The sequence below is a fragment of the Calypte anna genome, chromosome 4B (assembly GCF_003957555.1).
Source record: "Calypte anna isolate BGI_N300 chromosome 4B, bCalAnn1_v1.p, whole genome shotgun sequence".
Taxonomy (NCBI): Eukaryota; Metazoa; Chordata; class Aves; order Apodiformes; family Trochilidae; genus Calypte; species Calypte anna.
The window spans coordinates 13332672-13350395 of NC_044249.1; the positions used below are offsets into that span (position 1 = coordinate 13332672).

Consider the following 17724-nt stretch of genomic DNA (forward strand, 5'->3'; position numbering starts at 1 on the left):
GGGAAGATTTGGTTTCCTTTGGTCTTTTTGTCCTCTACTGCACAAGCATCACTGTTCTAATGGTGGGAATACTCTCATTTTCTTCTGAAATTTATCCATGACAAAAGTATATTCCCTTTTTCATGTGCCAGTGTTGTCCCTTATTCTAAATAGTTCTTTTCCCTTTTGCCAAGGACCTCTGAATTCTTGGCTTTCTTTGCAGCTTGGACACCAGGGTTAGGGCAGCACATTAAATGATTGTCTCTTACAGATTTATAACAGCCTGCTGAGGCAGACAGCTAGCTGATCAGGTCCACTCTTTTAGAAAGATTGTTGAAGCAATTATTTTCTCTTCTGTAATGCCTGTATTTGACAAATGCTGGAAGAGGTGAGAAGCTTAGGTTCTTCGTCCTACATCATCTAACCCACTTAAAGCCACAACCTTCCCTCCCATCAGGTTGCTATAAAACAGACTGGATGCAGCAATCCCTAGCCCACATACTCAAACTAAGATCAGAAAGTTATCAGGCAAATCAGGAGCTTGGCTCTGCAGCCCTATCATTAACACATTTAATTCTGAGGGCAAAGACTTTTGGATCCTCGATCGCTTCTGTTTGTCGTGACTGGGTGAATGCTGAAGGGAGCAACCTGAGTCCTGACTGCAGCAGAACAAGGCTCAGCCATCCTGAAGGGAGGAGGAGCTGGGATATACTGTTTTATCTAACTCGAAATGTAGTAAACTTATCCATAGAATTTATGCTGAGATGTATTACCTCAGCCTTTAGCTTTTAAAATTAGAATTTTTCTGTAGGAAAACATAATAATACATAATCATGGGTGGTTTTTTTGTTTTGTTTTGGTTTGTTTTTTTAATTTGTCATTAAACATGTCTTTTTAAAACAAAAAGATTTCTTACTAGTCCTCAAAAGACACTTTCCCCCAGTGACTGAACTGCCGCCTTATTCCCATATCAATGAAAAAATTTTATTTGCCTTTTTTTTCTGCATTCGAGATATTAAGAGAAAACCCATCGTATGCAAATGGGATCAAATAAGAAATGTATACAGACAGCAGGGGACTTTAAGTCTCTCTTTTTAGAAGTCTGACAGATATTTCCTATTTTAACTAGAAGAGACATATTATAAAGCAAAATGCTGAAGGAGAGATATTTTTAATAGCTATTTTATATCCGACTTTATTCTGGGAGAAAAAAGCTTTCATCTTTACTTGTGATACCCATCCATATCATTAGCATTTGTTTTTTTAATTGGGGTGAACTGTTCAGAGGGCAGGTGGAGCTGGAGACCTCCTCTCTAGGCCATCTTCTCTCTGCTGAGTGACCATTTCTCACAGGTCACAAACTGGTATCCAGGAAGCAAGCCCTTAAGCGCAACTCTCCTCATCAAATATCTTTTGGTCCTGTTTTAGCAGAGTTTTAAATCCATTAAATTCCTCACTTAAAACTATTTTTTATGGAATTAAGGCTTGAAGCATTTCCTGAATATCTTTTGGTCCTGTTTTAGCAGAGTTTTAAATCCATTAAATTCCTCACTTAAAACTATTTTTGATGGAATTAAGGCTTGAAGCATGAAGGGAACATTTGTGCTTGTCTGGACAATAAACAGGAAGGTGAAGAAAAATGTTCTTTTTCATTTGCCATGTAGCCACGCTGAGTTAAAAAGCAATCTGACTCAAAATGAACAGTGAATTGTTTTCCTGGTAAACAAGAAGTCATTGTCATGGAGGTTTTTTTCTTTATAGATGATATTTTAAAAGATTTTCTCTACAAAAGGTTATTATTTTGAAAAACATTGTAGATAGTGCCTGATAATGATATTTTTTTTTAATTGGTGTGCAGTCTGGCATTTTAATACTGATGTAGATCCTGTCTTTGAAGATGTAGTTCATTAACAGTTTTCTCTAGTTTAGTTTTTCTTTTTTCTTTTGTAGGTTTATGTATCAATTGATTTGGGGAAAAATTGGAACCTTCTGCAGGAACGAGTTTCAAAAGATCATATTTTTTGGTAAGAAGTCTGTTATTTTCCAAATAAAAAACAATAAAAAAAAACCAGCAAAAGTATTACATCAAGGAAGGTGTTTCCAAAGACACTGCTAGGGACAATATGAGACATGGCACCTTTTGTAGATGAGGAATGGCAGTGTTGCTGCATGCACTGCTGCAGATTCATACTCATGCCACTGTTCATGCTGACTGTCAGCAGATAAGAGGGTCTGGATCTGTGGAGCCCACGATTTAAAGAAAGCTGTAATGTCCAAAGAAATTTTTCTTTGGTTTAGTGGTGAAATTGATCTTTAGAAAGGAGAGCAGTCTTATTATAGAGGAAAATCTATAACATTTTTTTAAGAGAGGCTGAATCAGACCCATTAACTGGAGTATAGAAAAAATTGAACTATTACTGAAACTGGTGGAAAAGGTGACTTTATTGACTACACATACATCAAATTATTTTGTTTTGCTGTATCTCAAAATGTTTAAGAAGTGACTTAAGCAGGTTGTAAAAATGTTTGAAGAATAAGTCAGTGTCTGTTTTTTTATATGAATTAAATTAATTTGGAAAGTGTATAACTTCTTTTACACCAAAAATTTGTCCTTTGTTAGTATTTTCAGTTTATTTTATATCTAAATACGGTTTGTTTGCACTCTTAGCATTTATGACTTCTATGGAATAAGCCAGAGAATTTCACCATTTTACTTCAGCGCCTAAGTATGGACTGTGCATAAATGTATCATAACCAATAATTGCTATTTTTACTACTGGATTAGTACTAACATGGTAGTCACATCCGCTCCCTGAATTACTTTTGATTTGAGTTCTAGAAGGACCCTGATTTATTTTAGTTATATAATTATGTAGCAAGACGAAACTCCTTTAGGGAACGGTGCTTCAAGGTCCAACCAGGTGTTCCAGCAGAGACTCGTGAGCAGTGCTTCAAGCCTACAGCTCTCAGAGTTGACTAGCCCAGATCGGTGCTGCTACTCCAAGAGCAACTAGCCTCTCTGCTGGCTAGCTCAGGACTGAGCTGAGCTTGTGTTTCAGGCCTCACCTTTTATTGGCCCCCTGGTCCTGCTCATGCGCAGTGGGGGCCTGCCCTAATTAGGCACAGGTGGGCTTAACACAAGCTCATGCCCACTCCCTGGCAATTAGGGGCACCTGGTTGCCTTGTTACACTACATAATTATCCACAGAGACTTACTTGTGAGAGTACAACAGAGGGATATGAGAATGATGAATGGACTGGAACATCTGCTTTATGAAGAAAGGCTGAGAGACCTGGGGCTTTTTAGTCTGGAGAGGAGAAAACTGAGAGAGCATCTAATTAATGTGTATAAATATGTGAGGGCTGGGTGTCAAAAAGGATGGGACAGCCTCTTCTCACTTGTGCCCTGTGATAGGATGAGGGGTAATGGGTAGAGCAAGATAGAGCACAGGAAGGTCCACCTCAACATGAGGAAAAATTTTTTTACTGTAAGGGTTACAGAGCCCTGGAACAGGCTCCACAGAGAGGTTGTGGAGTCTCCTTCTCTGGGAGACTTTCACGACCTATCTGGATGCATTCCTGAATGATCTGCCTTGGGTTTGATCCTTCTCTGGCAGGGGAATTGGACTCGATGATATTCAGAGGTCCCTTCCAACCCCTGACATTCTGTGATTCTGTGATATGTCTGTGGAGCCCTATCTGGTTTTCATCAATATTTTTGGTGTTGTCAGTATCAAAATGGATTTATCTGATCTTGTTTGTAACATATGCAATGTGTTTGGGTATCATGCTGTGATGCTCCTTATTCTTCAGCAGTTGCTTTTCTATTGAGTTGAAGTAGACACTCATCCTGGCTATAATCACGTGAAAACCAAACCAAACAAACCCCCAGGCTGCTTAAACTTCTGGTGTAGAGGGTACAAAGTGTGCAGGGCTGTTAGAGTACCTGTACATATATTGGTTACTTGCCCAAAATGTAACCTGGGGAGTCCCAAGGTGTGCTGCTGCTGAAGGTGGGCAAGGGGGAGGTTATAACCTTGGGCAACCTACTGACTGTCTGTACTTTCAGAAAACCAGTCTGTGGGTTTGCAATAACACCCATCTGATTTACTCTAGTTTGTCTCAACCTTTTCTTGTTGAAACACCTGAATCAACCTCATGTTGTTTACTTCGTTCTGTAAAATATACTCATATTGAAGAACTTCTACACAGCAGCTGGAGTCTCACAGGCAATACACTACCATGTGAAAGGTTGTAACCATTTAGAAGTAACATGGTGGGCCAGAACAGTCACGACTGCTTTTTTACTGATTTTCCTTTAGTAAAGATTATGTAGGTTCTAAATCAGGAAGACATGTGGCTCTCTTGTCTTTAATAATTTTTTTTTCTGAATGTATTAGGTTTGAAAACTGTCAAAGTCACTATCAGATGAGGAGCAACAGTTGAAACTTCTCTCTTGCAGAGTTATTTAGTGGTGTTTTCTTATCTGAGTCTAGTTATATTTAGCACACTTAAATTACAAAAAATGTAGCATATCACTGAAATATGTGCCAATTTTTCTCTGACTCAAAAGGTCAATGGTTTTTTGTATATAAGAACTAAAGCCATCTAGTGCATATTTAATATTGTCTGTACTTTGCTGTGTATCAGAATCCCTATGTTTCCTTATATTGTTCAGACATAAGCAGAGAGGCTCCATAGGAATAATTCCTTCAAAGTCATGGTTGTTCATAAATGTCACATTCCTCTCAGATAAAAATAATTAATTCTAAGAGTTTGTAAAACCATTAGAAATACTCACTAGGTTTTTTGTTTCCCCTTTTTGATACACTGACCATTCTATGGTCTAACCAAGAACTATCAGTCACTATCAGAAAGGATTTGGGAGCAGAAGTTTAGTTCCTCATCAGTACCCAATGATCTGTCTATAAACTTCCATAAAAGTAAAGATAAATACAAATTTACTTCTAATATTGTTTGGAACATTGCAATATATAAAGAACCTGCTGCAAGTGGAGGGTTGCTTTCAAGTGTTCTGGGCAATCCCTGAAGTATCTTTGCAGATTTAATGCAATTTGATCTTTCTTGATTATGGAACTGATGGGAATACTATTAGTGTCAGTTCAAAGTGTCTACAACCATCTCTATTTTAGGAACAGAGAATAGTTTCTTCCCATCTGTGATAAAGTGTGGCATTTTCTTACCCTCTCTCAGGCATTTTCCTTTGTTATTTTCCTACTTTGTTTTGTTTATTCTTTTGGAAGTAGAGAAGTAATTTTAATTCTTCTAACACTAATTCAAAACAAAACAAAAAAGAATGTGTAAACCGTCAACCTTTAGAAAATTATTTTTTAATCTCTGTATAAACACTGGCTACGAAGTTTCTGTTTGTGTTTTTTGGTTGGTTTTGGTTTTTTTGTTTTGTTTTGTTTTGTTTTTGGATGTGGAAAGATTTAATTTTGAGCAAATTCTTGTGATGTAAAGTTAAAAAGACTTTGATTACCATTACCAGTTTTACTGCTGCATATAAGCTGTAGCTGGTCATACAGAGTTGCTCCAATGTGATGATTTCTCTTTAAGGGATGTTACAGTACCAACTTTTTGAAGTATTTTTTCAGTTATTGGTGTATTTGTTGGAGGGAATGCAAAGAGTTTGATTTAGAAATAGAATGTGACCTATGCCAGTCAAACATTAAACACCCACACATGACATGGTCAATAATTGGTTTTATATATCAAACCCATTAAAAAAAAGAAAAAAAAAGTATTATGTGGTAATCCTGGAGAAGAAGACAGAGTACTGCAGTTTGAGATTCCTCTGGCTCTGCTGCTACTTTCAGTCCCCAGGGCATATTCACCAGTTAAGTTTCTTTTGATTTCTCAAAATAGAGCTTAGTAACACATAAGTGAGGAACAGGTTGTGAATCAGCTGTCTACAGCAGCACAAACATACCCCAGGATAGAAAGTCATGAATCAGTAATTACCAGAGAATTAGGCACATTTTCTTTATGACTGTCTATAGGCTTAGTAATGCTTTATCCTTGACTCACTTGGGTATGTGGATCTTCTGCTATGCATATCTGTTTCTCTTATTTTTAGCTATAGCTTCTCCATTTTCATGAGAAGTGAGAAATTAAAAATAAAATTAAAAATAAAAAATTATGAGTTTATTTGGATAGAACAGTTGTCAGGAGACCAAAGTTCTTTTCTCATAATGATATCCTAGCAGAGTAATCAATCAAAGCCATACTCATTGGTGTCAGGTGTAGCCGGTTCCTGGCTATTCAAGTGTAAGGCTCAAGAGGGGGTTTCAGTGATGTTATGCCCTGAAGGAGAAAGAAATGCAAAAAGGATTTCATTGAGCATTTAATGTTTAATTTTGTGTGAAAGGCTCTTGTGTGGTAAGCCAAGAGTCTGTGTGGGCAGTCATTCTTATGTTTAACTTAATCACTTGGGATAGTATTTGTTTCTGTTTCTATCTGAGTGGTTTTTGTGGCCAGGTTTGGTCACACGGGTGTTGAGGGTTTCTTTGAGAAGAGACCAGGAGCTGTCCCCATGTCAGGCAAAGCCAGTTCCAGCTGTCTCCAAGACAGACCCACCACTAGTCACAGCTGACCCCATGAGTGACACCTCTGTGGTAACATATTTACTAGAGGGTAAAAAAGCTGCTCAGGAGCATCTGTGAGAGAAACAGCCCTGTGGACACTAAAGTCAGTGAAGAAGAAGGAGGAGAAGGAGGAGTTGTTTCAGGGGCCGGAGCAGAGATTCCCCTGCAGCCTGTGGTGAGCCAGGCTGTTCCCCTGCAGCCCATACAGGTCTATGGTGGAGCAGATAATCCACCTGTAGCCTGTGGAGGACCCCATGGTGGAGCAGGTGGATCTACCCTGAAGAAGGAGGCTGCATCCCCATGTAGAGCCCAAGCAGGAGCAGGCTCCTGGTAGAATTTGTAGAGGTCGTGGAGAGAGGAGCCCATTCTGGAGCAGGTTTGCTGGCAGGACTGCTGACCCTGTGGGGGACCCACACTGGAGCAATCTGTTCCTGAAGGGCTGCACCCCATGGTAATGACCCATGTGGAGCAGTTCATAAAGAGTTCATAAAGAACTGCAGTCTGTGAGAAGGGCTAAGGTTGTGGAAGTGTGTGGAGGATTTGTCTGCCATGGGAGGGACTCCATGCTGGAGCAGAGGAAGAGTGTGAAGAGTCCTCCCCCTCAGGAGGAAGAAGTGGCAGAGACAAGGTGTGATGACCTGACTGCAGCTCCCACTGCCTCTCCCCCTGCACTGCTGGAGGGGAGGAAGTAGGGAAATTGGGAGTGAAGCTGTGCCTGGGAAGAAGGTATGGGTTAAGGGGAAGGGGTTTTTTTAGTTCATTTTTTGTTTCTCACTATCCTATTCTGTTATTAATTGTCAATAAATTAAATTAATCTTCCACAAGTCCTCCTGTTTGTCCATGAGGGTAATTGGTGAGCAATCTGCTGGACCTTATCTCTACTCACAAGCTTTTTATCTTATTTTTTCCCTCTGTGCTGTCCTGTTAAGAAGGGGGATTGCTAGAGTGTCTTGCTGGATACCTTTTGGCCAGCCAAGGTTAACCCATTTCAATGACAAACCACTCCAGCTCTGCTGTTTGGACAGAGGTGGCAGGGAAAGTGTTTTTATTAAAAATCATGCAAATATAAGGAGTAAATATGGAGCAGCACACATTGGCTATGTAGGGCATTGCTTGACCTATTAAAGGTGTGTCTTTCAAAGCAGATGCAAAGACAGCAAGGACTGAAACACAAATTAGCCATAATAAAACTTATTTTTAGCTTTTATGAATCAAATCAGTTCTGTCTCCCTGAGTAATCAGGGTGTCCGAGAGTCAATACCATTTTAAGCTACTTGTTGTAAACATTTTCAAGCTTTTGACTTGCTTTCTAGGCAAGGCAATGCCCTTTAAGCCACTTGCTATAAATCAGTCAGTATAAGCTATTTGTTACCTTCTGGATAAACTTCAGAGATTATGAGAGGGGCAGACTGAGGAGACTGGCACATTTTCAGGTGGCCTTTTATTGGAGGCTCCTGCAGAGCAGCAAGCAGGCTTGATTTGTGAATTGTTGTAACCATGCTGTTACATGAATTGAAATGCTTGCATGTTACTCTTGTTTTATGCTGCATAGTACACTTGGACAAGAGATAATTCTTTTCCTAGAGGAAAACCTGTCTGATCTAAAATTAAAGGTAGTCTGAAATGGATTTGGAATTTTAATGGATGAATATAAACATCTAGGTCTATTCCTAAGTGTTTGTAAATCTGAGTAAAGTGACTTTGGAGTTTGGAAACTTTCTGTAGCTTTCATTCAAAACTAGATTCTCAGGGTGTAACATCTTCAGTCAGTACACAGAGTCTTGGCTGTTATAGCTTATCTATATAGAGTAATGAAAAATGCAAAGTCTGGTTTTGAAATATTACATAAGTTGTGCCTTTTAGAATGGATAAACTCTGCACATAAAGAGTGCATCTCACCTGTTAGATTTGTAGGAAGTTAGAGATCTACAGGTGTTTTAATGATCCTCTCTTTTGCCAGCATTGTGGCTTACATCTTCCTAAGGCCACCATGGTGTCAGGCACTGCCCAGTGCTGGAACCTGTCACCTTCAATGGGACTGTGAAACAGTGAGGGAGAGAGGCAAGGCTGGAGACACAGAATGTGGCAGCTTAAGGTGGTAGAGCAATAAAAAGCAAATTGTCCAACTGCAGCCCAGACCTCTCATCTTACACCTTCTTTATAGTCAATGGACATCCTGGAAGGTGATCCAACTGGTTTGAGAACCGATGACTTACCTTTAGGAAGAGCTGTTCTGGTTAATAAATGATAGTTTTAAAAGGAGGGGCATAAGAAATCTCTAAACTTCACAGGAGCAGATGCATTATTTTTTCCTGCTCTGTTAAAAAACCTTCATTGTGATTTATTAAAATTAACAAACCATCAAAAAACAACGTAACAAGAAACACCAACAAAACAACATAAATGAAAAAAAAGTATGAATGGGAAGCTTTCATTTTCTGTATCCATGCAGTGTTTATTAAAACAGATCAGTTGCAACCTCTTGCAATAAAAGATTACACTGGAAACAAGATTAGAGGCTACTTGGGCCAGCTGCCACTGTCAGGAGGAACCCAGTATGCATGAGATCATTGCCACTTCTGAGCTGTTGAAATACAGGAAGTTAAACATATTGACAAATATCTCAAACTGTGCTTATGAAATTGTGTGTGATAAATTATACATACAAGAGATTGTTTCAGATGTACTCAAAAAACTATCTTTGCATTTTTAATGCTGATCAACATGTCAGCCTAAGCCTTATAAAATTTCAGCCCTAACTTTTCTGTTAGTTTGTGGTTCAGCTGCATGGGATCCAGCACAAAAAGTAAAATATTTAGCAAGCATCATTTTCTTCCTTCAAAAAGGTGAATGCAGAGTTGATAGCATGTTTGGTGATGTGAATATCTAGAAAAACATATCCAGCAGACACAGCAAAAAGTTCATAGATCCTTTCCCTCTGATATTCTTATCAGACCTCAGTGAGTATAGCATCATCTCTGACTTAGTGTTTTGCCTCTGAAATGCTAGAATAATTTGTGTTTCAGAGACTAACTTCCTAATAAAACCAAGATTTTTCCATATATTTACTAAAAAATTCCCTTTAGAAGTTTCCTTCCTATCTCATAGCTTGGCAGGGGCTCATCCCTTCCCCTCCCCTTCCTTCTTTGTACTGATCATTTATCTTAATAGAGAAAAACAGCATATGTGATTATTTCTGGTTGTTATGCAGCAGTGGAAATCATCCAGTCTCTTCCCTCTGGCCTGCATTCCCAAGGAGCCACCAATTATTGAGTCTGAGTTTTAACCTCTCATAAATCAGTGCTATTAAAATCATTGAACAATGATGTAATTTCAATCCAAAGTATAGTTCTATTACATTTTTTTAATAATAATTGTATCAAAATTATATTTTTCTCTTAAGTAATTTAAGAGGAATTTTTAATATCTTCATCCAGCTGCACTTTTTCATTTAATGTATCTCCTTTGCATACCTTCAGCTCACATCTGCTGACTTGATGGACTCTTACCATGCCAGTGAAGAGTGATGTAGCTGTGGGAGTGGGGCTGGATTCTGCTCTGCTTAGTGACAGCACAACTGTCAGCTCAAAGCATTCTCTGCAGAGTCTGCCTGACTAATGACAATGGAAGGGCTAGAAAAAAGCACAGCTGGGGCTGCTGTTCCCAGGTTGGGATGAAAGCCCCAAGGGTAGAAAATTCATCTTTTGACTGAGCATATTTGACATGAGAGATATTAAGAGAAAATCATTCTGTGTTCCCATTACAACTTTTCAAAGTTAAACTTCATTTTGATCAATTTTGACTGAATTTCCATCTCAGGATATTATTCTCAAAATTATTCTTCACTTTTTTCCTTTGTCAAAGCAGAATCTACTCTTCTCTTGAATATACTAAGCAAAGTTTTGTCCACTTGTTTGGAAGACATGGGTCAAGTTCAAGAGATTTCTTACCTAATACAACCTAAGTCTTTTTTAGCACTAAAGCTGCCTTGTTGTCTTAAATGTCAAAAGTAACTGTAAAAAGGTGCTCTACTGCTTGCCAATGCATGTGAGTGTATGCATATCTGTGTGTGCATATGTATTTATTGTTACGAAGTTTTGTCTCCAATTTCACACCTATTTCTGTTCCTTTCTCCAGCAGATCCCATTTGTATGTGCATGTTAGTAAAAGAGATTCCAAAGAGATTTAAAAAAAAACAACACATAATGTCAAGTAAAAAAAAATGTTAGTAACAGAACATTATAAATGGCGTTTATTTTCCTTTCTCAGCTAGAATATTAAAACTGATTAGTATGAAATCCTGTCTTCTCCATCCATGTAATCATTATTCTACAGCTGCCTCTGCATAACTTGATTATATTATGTTCATAGGGCCATTGCTGGAGTTGACGGAGACCCTGATTTAGTTCATATGGAAATCCAGGACCCCAGTGGAGGTATGCAGATGAAAATCAATTGATACCCAGTATGTAGTCCATTACTCTTGTTTTTAGAGAGTTCTTTTTGGGTTATTTTTAAAACTAGTTAGAAGAGAAATTGTGCACATCAGATTCTCTCTCTGTTTATCTGTAGTCAGCAAAGCTGTCTTTCTATATAAAAATATAGTATAGTTTCAAATTTACTTGTTTTCCACCCTAAAGTGAACTGACATCAAGATGCTATGCTCTGTTGAAAGTGTCCATTAATAGTGCAGTTCATTCTGGCAGTTAAACATCGAACATTTTTTCCTGATTTGCAGATAAAACTGACAGTGCAGTGTTAGTACTGGGTAAGTGTCTGTTAAAGTGAATCATTGCATATGTGCATATACTGCACTAACCACCATTTTCTCCTTTTGCAATATCCAGTATACTTTGAGACTTCAAAAGCAAAATAAATAAAAGAGCAGATTAGCAATCAGGATGTCCTGTGCTAAAGAGTCACCACAATTCCGAAACCTTGTATAGTTTCTCATTACCAATTGTACTCTTGAAAGATAATTTAATTCCTTGAAGCAGATCAACTCTCATGAAGTATCTCCTGTCTGAACTACCAGAAAGCTGACTTTGTGCACTTACAGTCAGTACAAGCATTACCATTGATTTTAATGGAAACACCATCTTTGTACTACCTATGGAAAAGGAACTCTAATGCTTGTCATGAGAATTATACAGGAATAGCTACAGGAATTTTCAATGGTCTATTGCTGCTTTTGTTGAAATATCCTGTGGTGATGATTTGGACATAAATAGGAGAAGCTGGATTGACTCTAGTTGCCTCATAAAGAGATGCAGATTTTAAAACAAATATTTGTATGTAGTATACTGGTTTGGCCTTTTCTAATTGAAAGTCATGAAGTGTGGAATGTATTTCCTATCACACTACAAAATTAATGAAGGACTTACCTGGAGGTGCATTAGTTTCTCTTTCATGCTGTACCTGGAACATGGGAACAATCTGGACACAGAATTGCATCTATCACGTTTTTGTCACTATGCTTGAGAAAGTCACTCAAGTGCTTTGTGCTCAGAAACTTCTGAGGAAGGGTGAGCTGTACAAGGCTTTGAATTGAGAAAGTTTTTGGGCCACAACTGATTTAGGACAAGATTATTGACTGTGCTCTCTCTGATAAGAGCAGATTGCATCAAACATGAATCAATGCTGTTCTGACAGCCCAGGGAGAGAGAATATTCCTTGCCCATTACTTACCAAAGAGGAAGGGAGAGATCGTAGCCTCCACTGATGTAAATCAGTCCAGGCTTTTTCAACAAGGTATTGACTCCAAGTACAGAAATCCTGCCCCAATGAAGCAGTTCCAATAGCGTGTTACTGGTGTGTCATAATTTTCCTACAGAGCTTTGAAAATAGCCTTTAAAATTCTGCACACTGTCTATTAAATGGAGTCTGATTCTCTTCTCACTCATTACAATTTTGTACTGGGGTTGATCTATTGACTTCAGTTATGTTGTGTCAGGCTGCCATTTCTCCAAGTGAGTAATTCAGCTCTGTGCGTAGGTTGAGTGAGAAAAGCCACTTCTATTATCCCCACCCACGAATGTCTCATTCATCTAACCCTTAGTCTTTCTGGACCAGCAAAATTTGGATAATAACAGGCTGCCTCCCAGGAGTGATCTGAACTCTAAGCAGTTAATATATCCTCAGTACACTGGAGATTGAAAAACTCTTGCATGAGGGTTTGATATAATAATTTTACAACTAACTCAACTGGCAAAGGCAGCACTTTTCCTACATGAATAGCATTTTATACTGCTTCTTTTTGCCCCGATAGCTCTGACATTTGTTTCTGTCTCTCTTCCCTCAGGTTATTGCTACATCACTTGCCAGATTCAAAATTGCTCTGATAAGACAATGAGAGTCCAGTTTGCTGGTGGCACTGATCGGGATTCCCTCACTGTGCAGGATGACTACATATTTCTTCAGGTACTGCCACTTTCTGGAGACAGCAACTTTTCAAATTAAAAAATAAAATTTTTAAACAGGGCATAAACACTGTAATTTAGGAGCCTGCTCCAGAGTGTAAATGGTGATTTATGAAATTGTACATGGAAAAAAACCCTCCATGAATCAGAAAAGCCAATGCAACCACTTGCCTATTTATACTAGTGATTTTAATTTATCACTGACCTAACTTTATTAGATGGAAATTTTCAAGTGGATTATGAAGTTCAAAATTACTTTTTTAAAATTCTCTCATGTATTAGAACCATTTTTGGATCATTTCTAGTACCTCCACAGCACAAAGAGGTTCCCTGAGAAGGGCATCCAAGGAAAGCCACTGAGAGTAGTGGCTCAGTTTCTTCACACATATTCTTCTGTGCAGAGGGTCTCCTGGGCAAAGATTTTTATCTAGTTGTGCTTAGGAAGTGGAAGGGTGAAATGGCTGCAGCTGGGAAGCTTGGAGTGACTTCTGGGAGTGCAAATAACACTGGGATTATTTGGCTCCGAAACCACAAGACCTGCTTTCAGAAACCTGGGCTGAAACTCCTCAGTCTTGTGGCACCATGTACATCTCAGGCACACTTCAAAACCTGCTTGAGACTGTGATTTGAATCTGTCAGAGCTGCAAACTTCTGAAAGAAATGTTTCATCCCACTTGGTGGTTTTTTTTTTTTTTATTTTCCTTGGGAAGTTGCTTGTGTTTTCCTCAGTGGCTGGCTATCGTTTTGCCCTTACTTTGTTATGATTTGCTTCCTGCAAAAACATGTTTACTGACTCTTGCAAAAAAGTGATATTGTGGTGATAGCTAGCTTTCCCTACCACTGCGTTGGGGTACATCAGACTGGCTTCTTTGCAGCTTTTTCCCATTGTGTCTGTTTCTTCCAAAAGAATCAGTAAATTGGTAAAGAGACAAAAGATCTGTCCTCCTCTTGTTTGGCACAGTGGTTTCAAAGGCCCATATTGCTTATAACATTAAGCAATATGAAGAAACAGCAAAATGGATTAGAAAAAGTATTTTTGAGTTTTCAGCTCAAGCCTGGAACCCATGACACCTTGCTCAAAGGTATCATTATAGGCACACTCCAAAATCCATTTCACATCATATAGCCAGTGAGAAGTGTTTTGCACCATCTAAACTTCCAGAGCACTGTGCTCAAAATAGAGGCTGCTTCCTCTTCAAGCATTTTGTTCTGTCTAATCTTTTCCTTTCAGACTTACTTGCAGTAAATCGCAGCATATAATATAAACCTCTACAGTCTGCACTATAAATATCTCTTCTTGCTAAATTGTTTCATAGTTAGCTGTATCTATATTTCTGGAGGATAGCATATAACTCTGGATCCTATAGTTACATCTGAAGCACAGTCACCCCTGAGGTGTGGTGTGGGACACTACTTAAATGTTGCAGTGAAACCACACAGCAGCTGCATGTCTGAGAGACCGCATGCTTTTGAAACCACATGGAAATTCTTTTGTCACTAGGCTAAAATATTGCTATGTAAGGTAGAATCTGCTCAGGGACTTCTCTTAATATCACACAAATATCTGTCAGAAAGATGGGACAGACTCATTTGAGCAAGAAAGCATTTTTGCCCACTCCCATCCCCTCAGCAGTGCAGCTGGGAATCAGAGCACTTCAATTCTGCACTGCTAATCCCTGCCCAAATCTCAGAATTCTACTATCTCATAGGAAGATCTCAACCCCAATTCTTTAGTTTCTCTATGTCTGTGAAGATTGGGAACTTTCTAATACTTACTCTTTTTCCAGTTTGCATTGACAATCAGACAGTTTCAGAGGTGATTTTAGTAGAAGGATTGAAGTTCCAGCACTGTTTTAATGTACAGACCAGCCTCCAATGTCAGTGAGGCTTGACAGGACTCGCTGCTGCAACTGAATCTCTGCTTGCCTTGCATACTCTTCAGTCATTTAAAATGAGCGACATAAAATAAAAGCATAATGATCAAGAAGGCTATGGAAAGATGGATAAGACTGCTACTTATCACTAATTAAATAAATGGTGAGATTCTTTTTTTAATCTATCATATAACAAATTACATTCCTGAAGGGAATCACGCTCTTTTTACAAAAAAAAAAAAAAAAAAAAAATTGGTATGAAAAATAAGTGAAAACAATTATAATGTTAAGTACCTTGATGTCTGTAAACCATTCAGGCAGGTGGACATGCTGTCAAGTATCACCTATTTTTACCATGCCAAGTCAATTTTACATGCTTTAGGATAGGCTGTTTTCCAAGTCAGGTTTCTTTTTTTAATACAAAAGTTGACAAGAAAACCACTGAGATTAAGGTAGGATTAAAAACGGATTTTCTAAGTCAACGAAAGTATTCAAAACTATTTGTGCTTCTGTTCCACTATCTGATTTGTCATGGGCAAACGGAGAAAAAATTTGCATGCTTCATTTCACTATTCCCATTTTCTTTTTTGACCAGTCCATTCCTGAAAAGCAGCCACCCTTTATAAACCTAGTGAAAATGACTGACTAACCATTATCTAGCTGATCTTCTGTGGGAAAAAAAAAAGGTGGAAAAAGAAGAAATATTATTTACCAAAGGCTAAAACCATTGCTAACCTAATCTGATGTTGCTCAAGAGGCTTAGTGGAAATGTGCCTATTTCTATCTTGGCACAGAGGCAGAGATCATGGGGAGCAGCTGAGCCCATGGGAGGAAAGGATGGGTCAGGTGACTCAAATGAGCCAATCACAGAGCTCCTTCCCATAGTGCTCAGTATAAAATGTCTCCCAAGAGCACTCTCTGGGGTTTCTCTGCTTCTGCTGGTGTGCAGATGGGTTAAGGCTTTCCTGCTGCCTTCTACTTACTCAAGATTTTAAAGTCTCTCTTCAAGTCTCTTTTCCTTATGCCCTTCTTCCCTCTGGGATGACAGTGGGGATTAACAGAGAGCATCTGTTACTGCCCAGCCACTGTCTAAAACATGACAAGAATCTTCCTTTTTGGTACTTTGGAACAGGGTTTGCATTGATTCTTTTTGAATAATGTGAAAGTCTTAAAATGATCAGTGTATCTGCTATTCCAAAGAGGAGAAAGGGTCTCATGGGTAATAGTCATTCATTGGTGTTCTTTCAATGTGCATTTCTGTTGGCTTTCTTTGGTGAAAATCTTCCTAAGACCATAAGTATATTATATAAAACCAAATCTAGCTTCACTCCCACACAATCAGTCCTTGAAATACATGTTTAACCTCTTTATGTAAGTGTATAATTGTGTCCTCAGCCCATATTGCTGACTCTCAAATTGACAAGCCAGTTGATTCAGAATTGTGTAATTATCTTCCATGTGGTATGTCAGCATCTGACACTGAGGAATGTTTTATCCTGCATAGAAAATAGTGGTCAAACATAGCTAATGCTTTACGTAATGTTAGTGTGATTTTATTTAGTGTTTATTCTCTGCTTTGAGTAACACTGCTGAAGTGCTGCTTGCCCTTGAGATACCTGGTGCTCATGGCCAGTGTCCCTCATCCCTACCTCTTACCTAGAGAGTGCTGGAGCCTTATTTTCAACAGGGCAGGTCCATGGAAGTCCCATGGATACAGAGATGCCAATAAGGACTGGGTACAATGAGATGCTGACCTTGAGTATTACCCATGACAGATGAAATGGCAAAAGAGGGAAGTAAATAACTTCTTTTTCTTCCTAAAGAGTGGGACAACGTAAGATTCTGAGTCATTTGGAGGCTATTTTCTCACATTTTGTATTTATTCTTTTAGTAGTACGCTGTGCAAATTAATCATATGCAATAGAAGTAATAGCTATGTGTTTCAGTTGCAGGTTAAAAAAATAGCCTTTTCTCACAAGCCCTTTATAGTTAACAAAAGCTCTCTCAGGGTTCTGTTTTTGCTTTCTATAGACAACCCTGGGAAATCAGACCAAGTATTATGTGTCTTATCGTCGCAGTGGATTTGTACAGATGAGGTTGCCAAAATATGCGTTGCCAAAAGTGAGTATTCACACTTTTAATATCTGTATTTCTCTTTCTACCTAAACTGGTTTTGTTGTTTTCTTTTTTAACCTCATTATTCTGAGATCATAATTTGTCCTTGCAAAGATTCCTTAATCCCATTTGTGGTATATTTTTACTCTGCTGGTTTTATTCTAATTCTAGGGATGCATTAGCTCATAAACCAAAGAGGGCAAGAACACATGATAACTTATTTGTCATCAGTTACCTCAGTAATTTGAGCTTTGCTTCCATGAAACACTGCTACACACTCAGTATCAATGTAATGATAGTGTTCTTTCCAGAATCAATTAGTTTAATTCCATGTGATGTTCTCTGGTATAATCATGAATAATGACATATGAGAATTTTACCAGTTGATGATGCTCTATTTCATCAAAGAATCTCAATATGAACTTTAATTATTGAACAAAATAACAAGGCTTGTTGAGATGTTCCTTCAGTCTAGCATATTTCTATGATGACAGGGTTTCTATATTTCTGAGGTTCCTGCCTTTTTGTGTGATTTTGTCACTTAATAGAGAGCTAACTAAGAAATGTTAACTTTCCCTGTCTTGAAATGCACAGGTTAAATTCATTACTCATGTAATGAAGAACAGTGGAGTACAATGTATTCCCTTCTTTTGTTATTATTGTACACTAAGAATGTGTTCATGTTTCTATGGTTTTTTTTTTTATCTAAGTGGTGGTCAATAGTCTCCT

The 17724-nt window shown here is 38.3% G+C and overlaps 1 protein-coding gene across 1 annotated transcript in view; it reads left to right on the top strand.

Annotated features, from left to right (window-relative positions):
* Nucleotides 1–17724, top strand: part of SORCS2 (sortilin related VPS10 domain containing receptor 2) — a gene marked incomplete at its 5' end in the record, with an annotated part of 484969 nt that overhangs the window by 408485 nt on the left and 58760 nt on the right. The window contains 4 exons of the mRNA XM_030450889.1: nt 1930–2003; nt 10959–11023; nt 12889–13007; nt 16912–17001. Of these exons, the coding sequence (XP_030306749.1) occupies nt 1930–2003; nt 10959–11023; nt 12889–13007; nt 16912–17001 (348 nt within the window). The remainder of the gene's footprint in view (nt 1–1929; nt 2004–10958; nt 11024–12888; nt 13008–16911; nt 17002–17724) is intronic.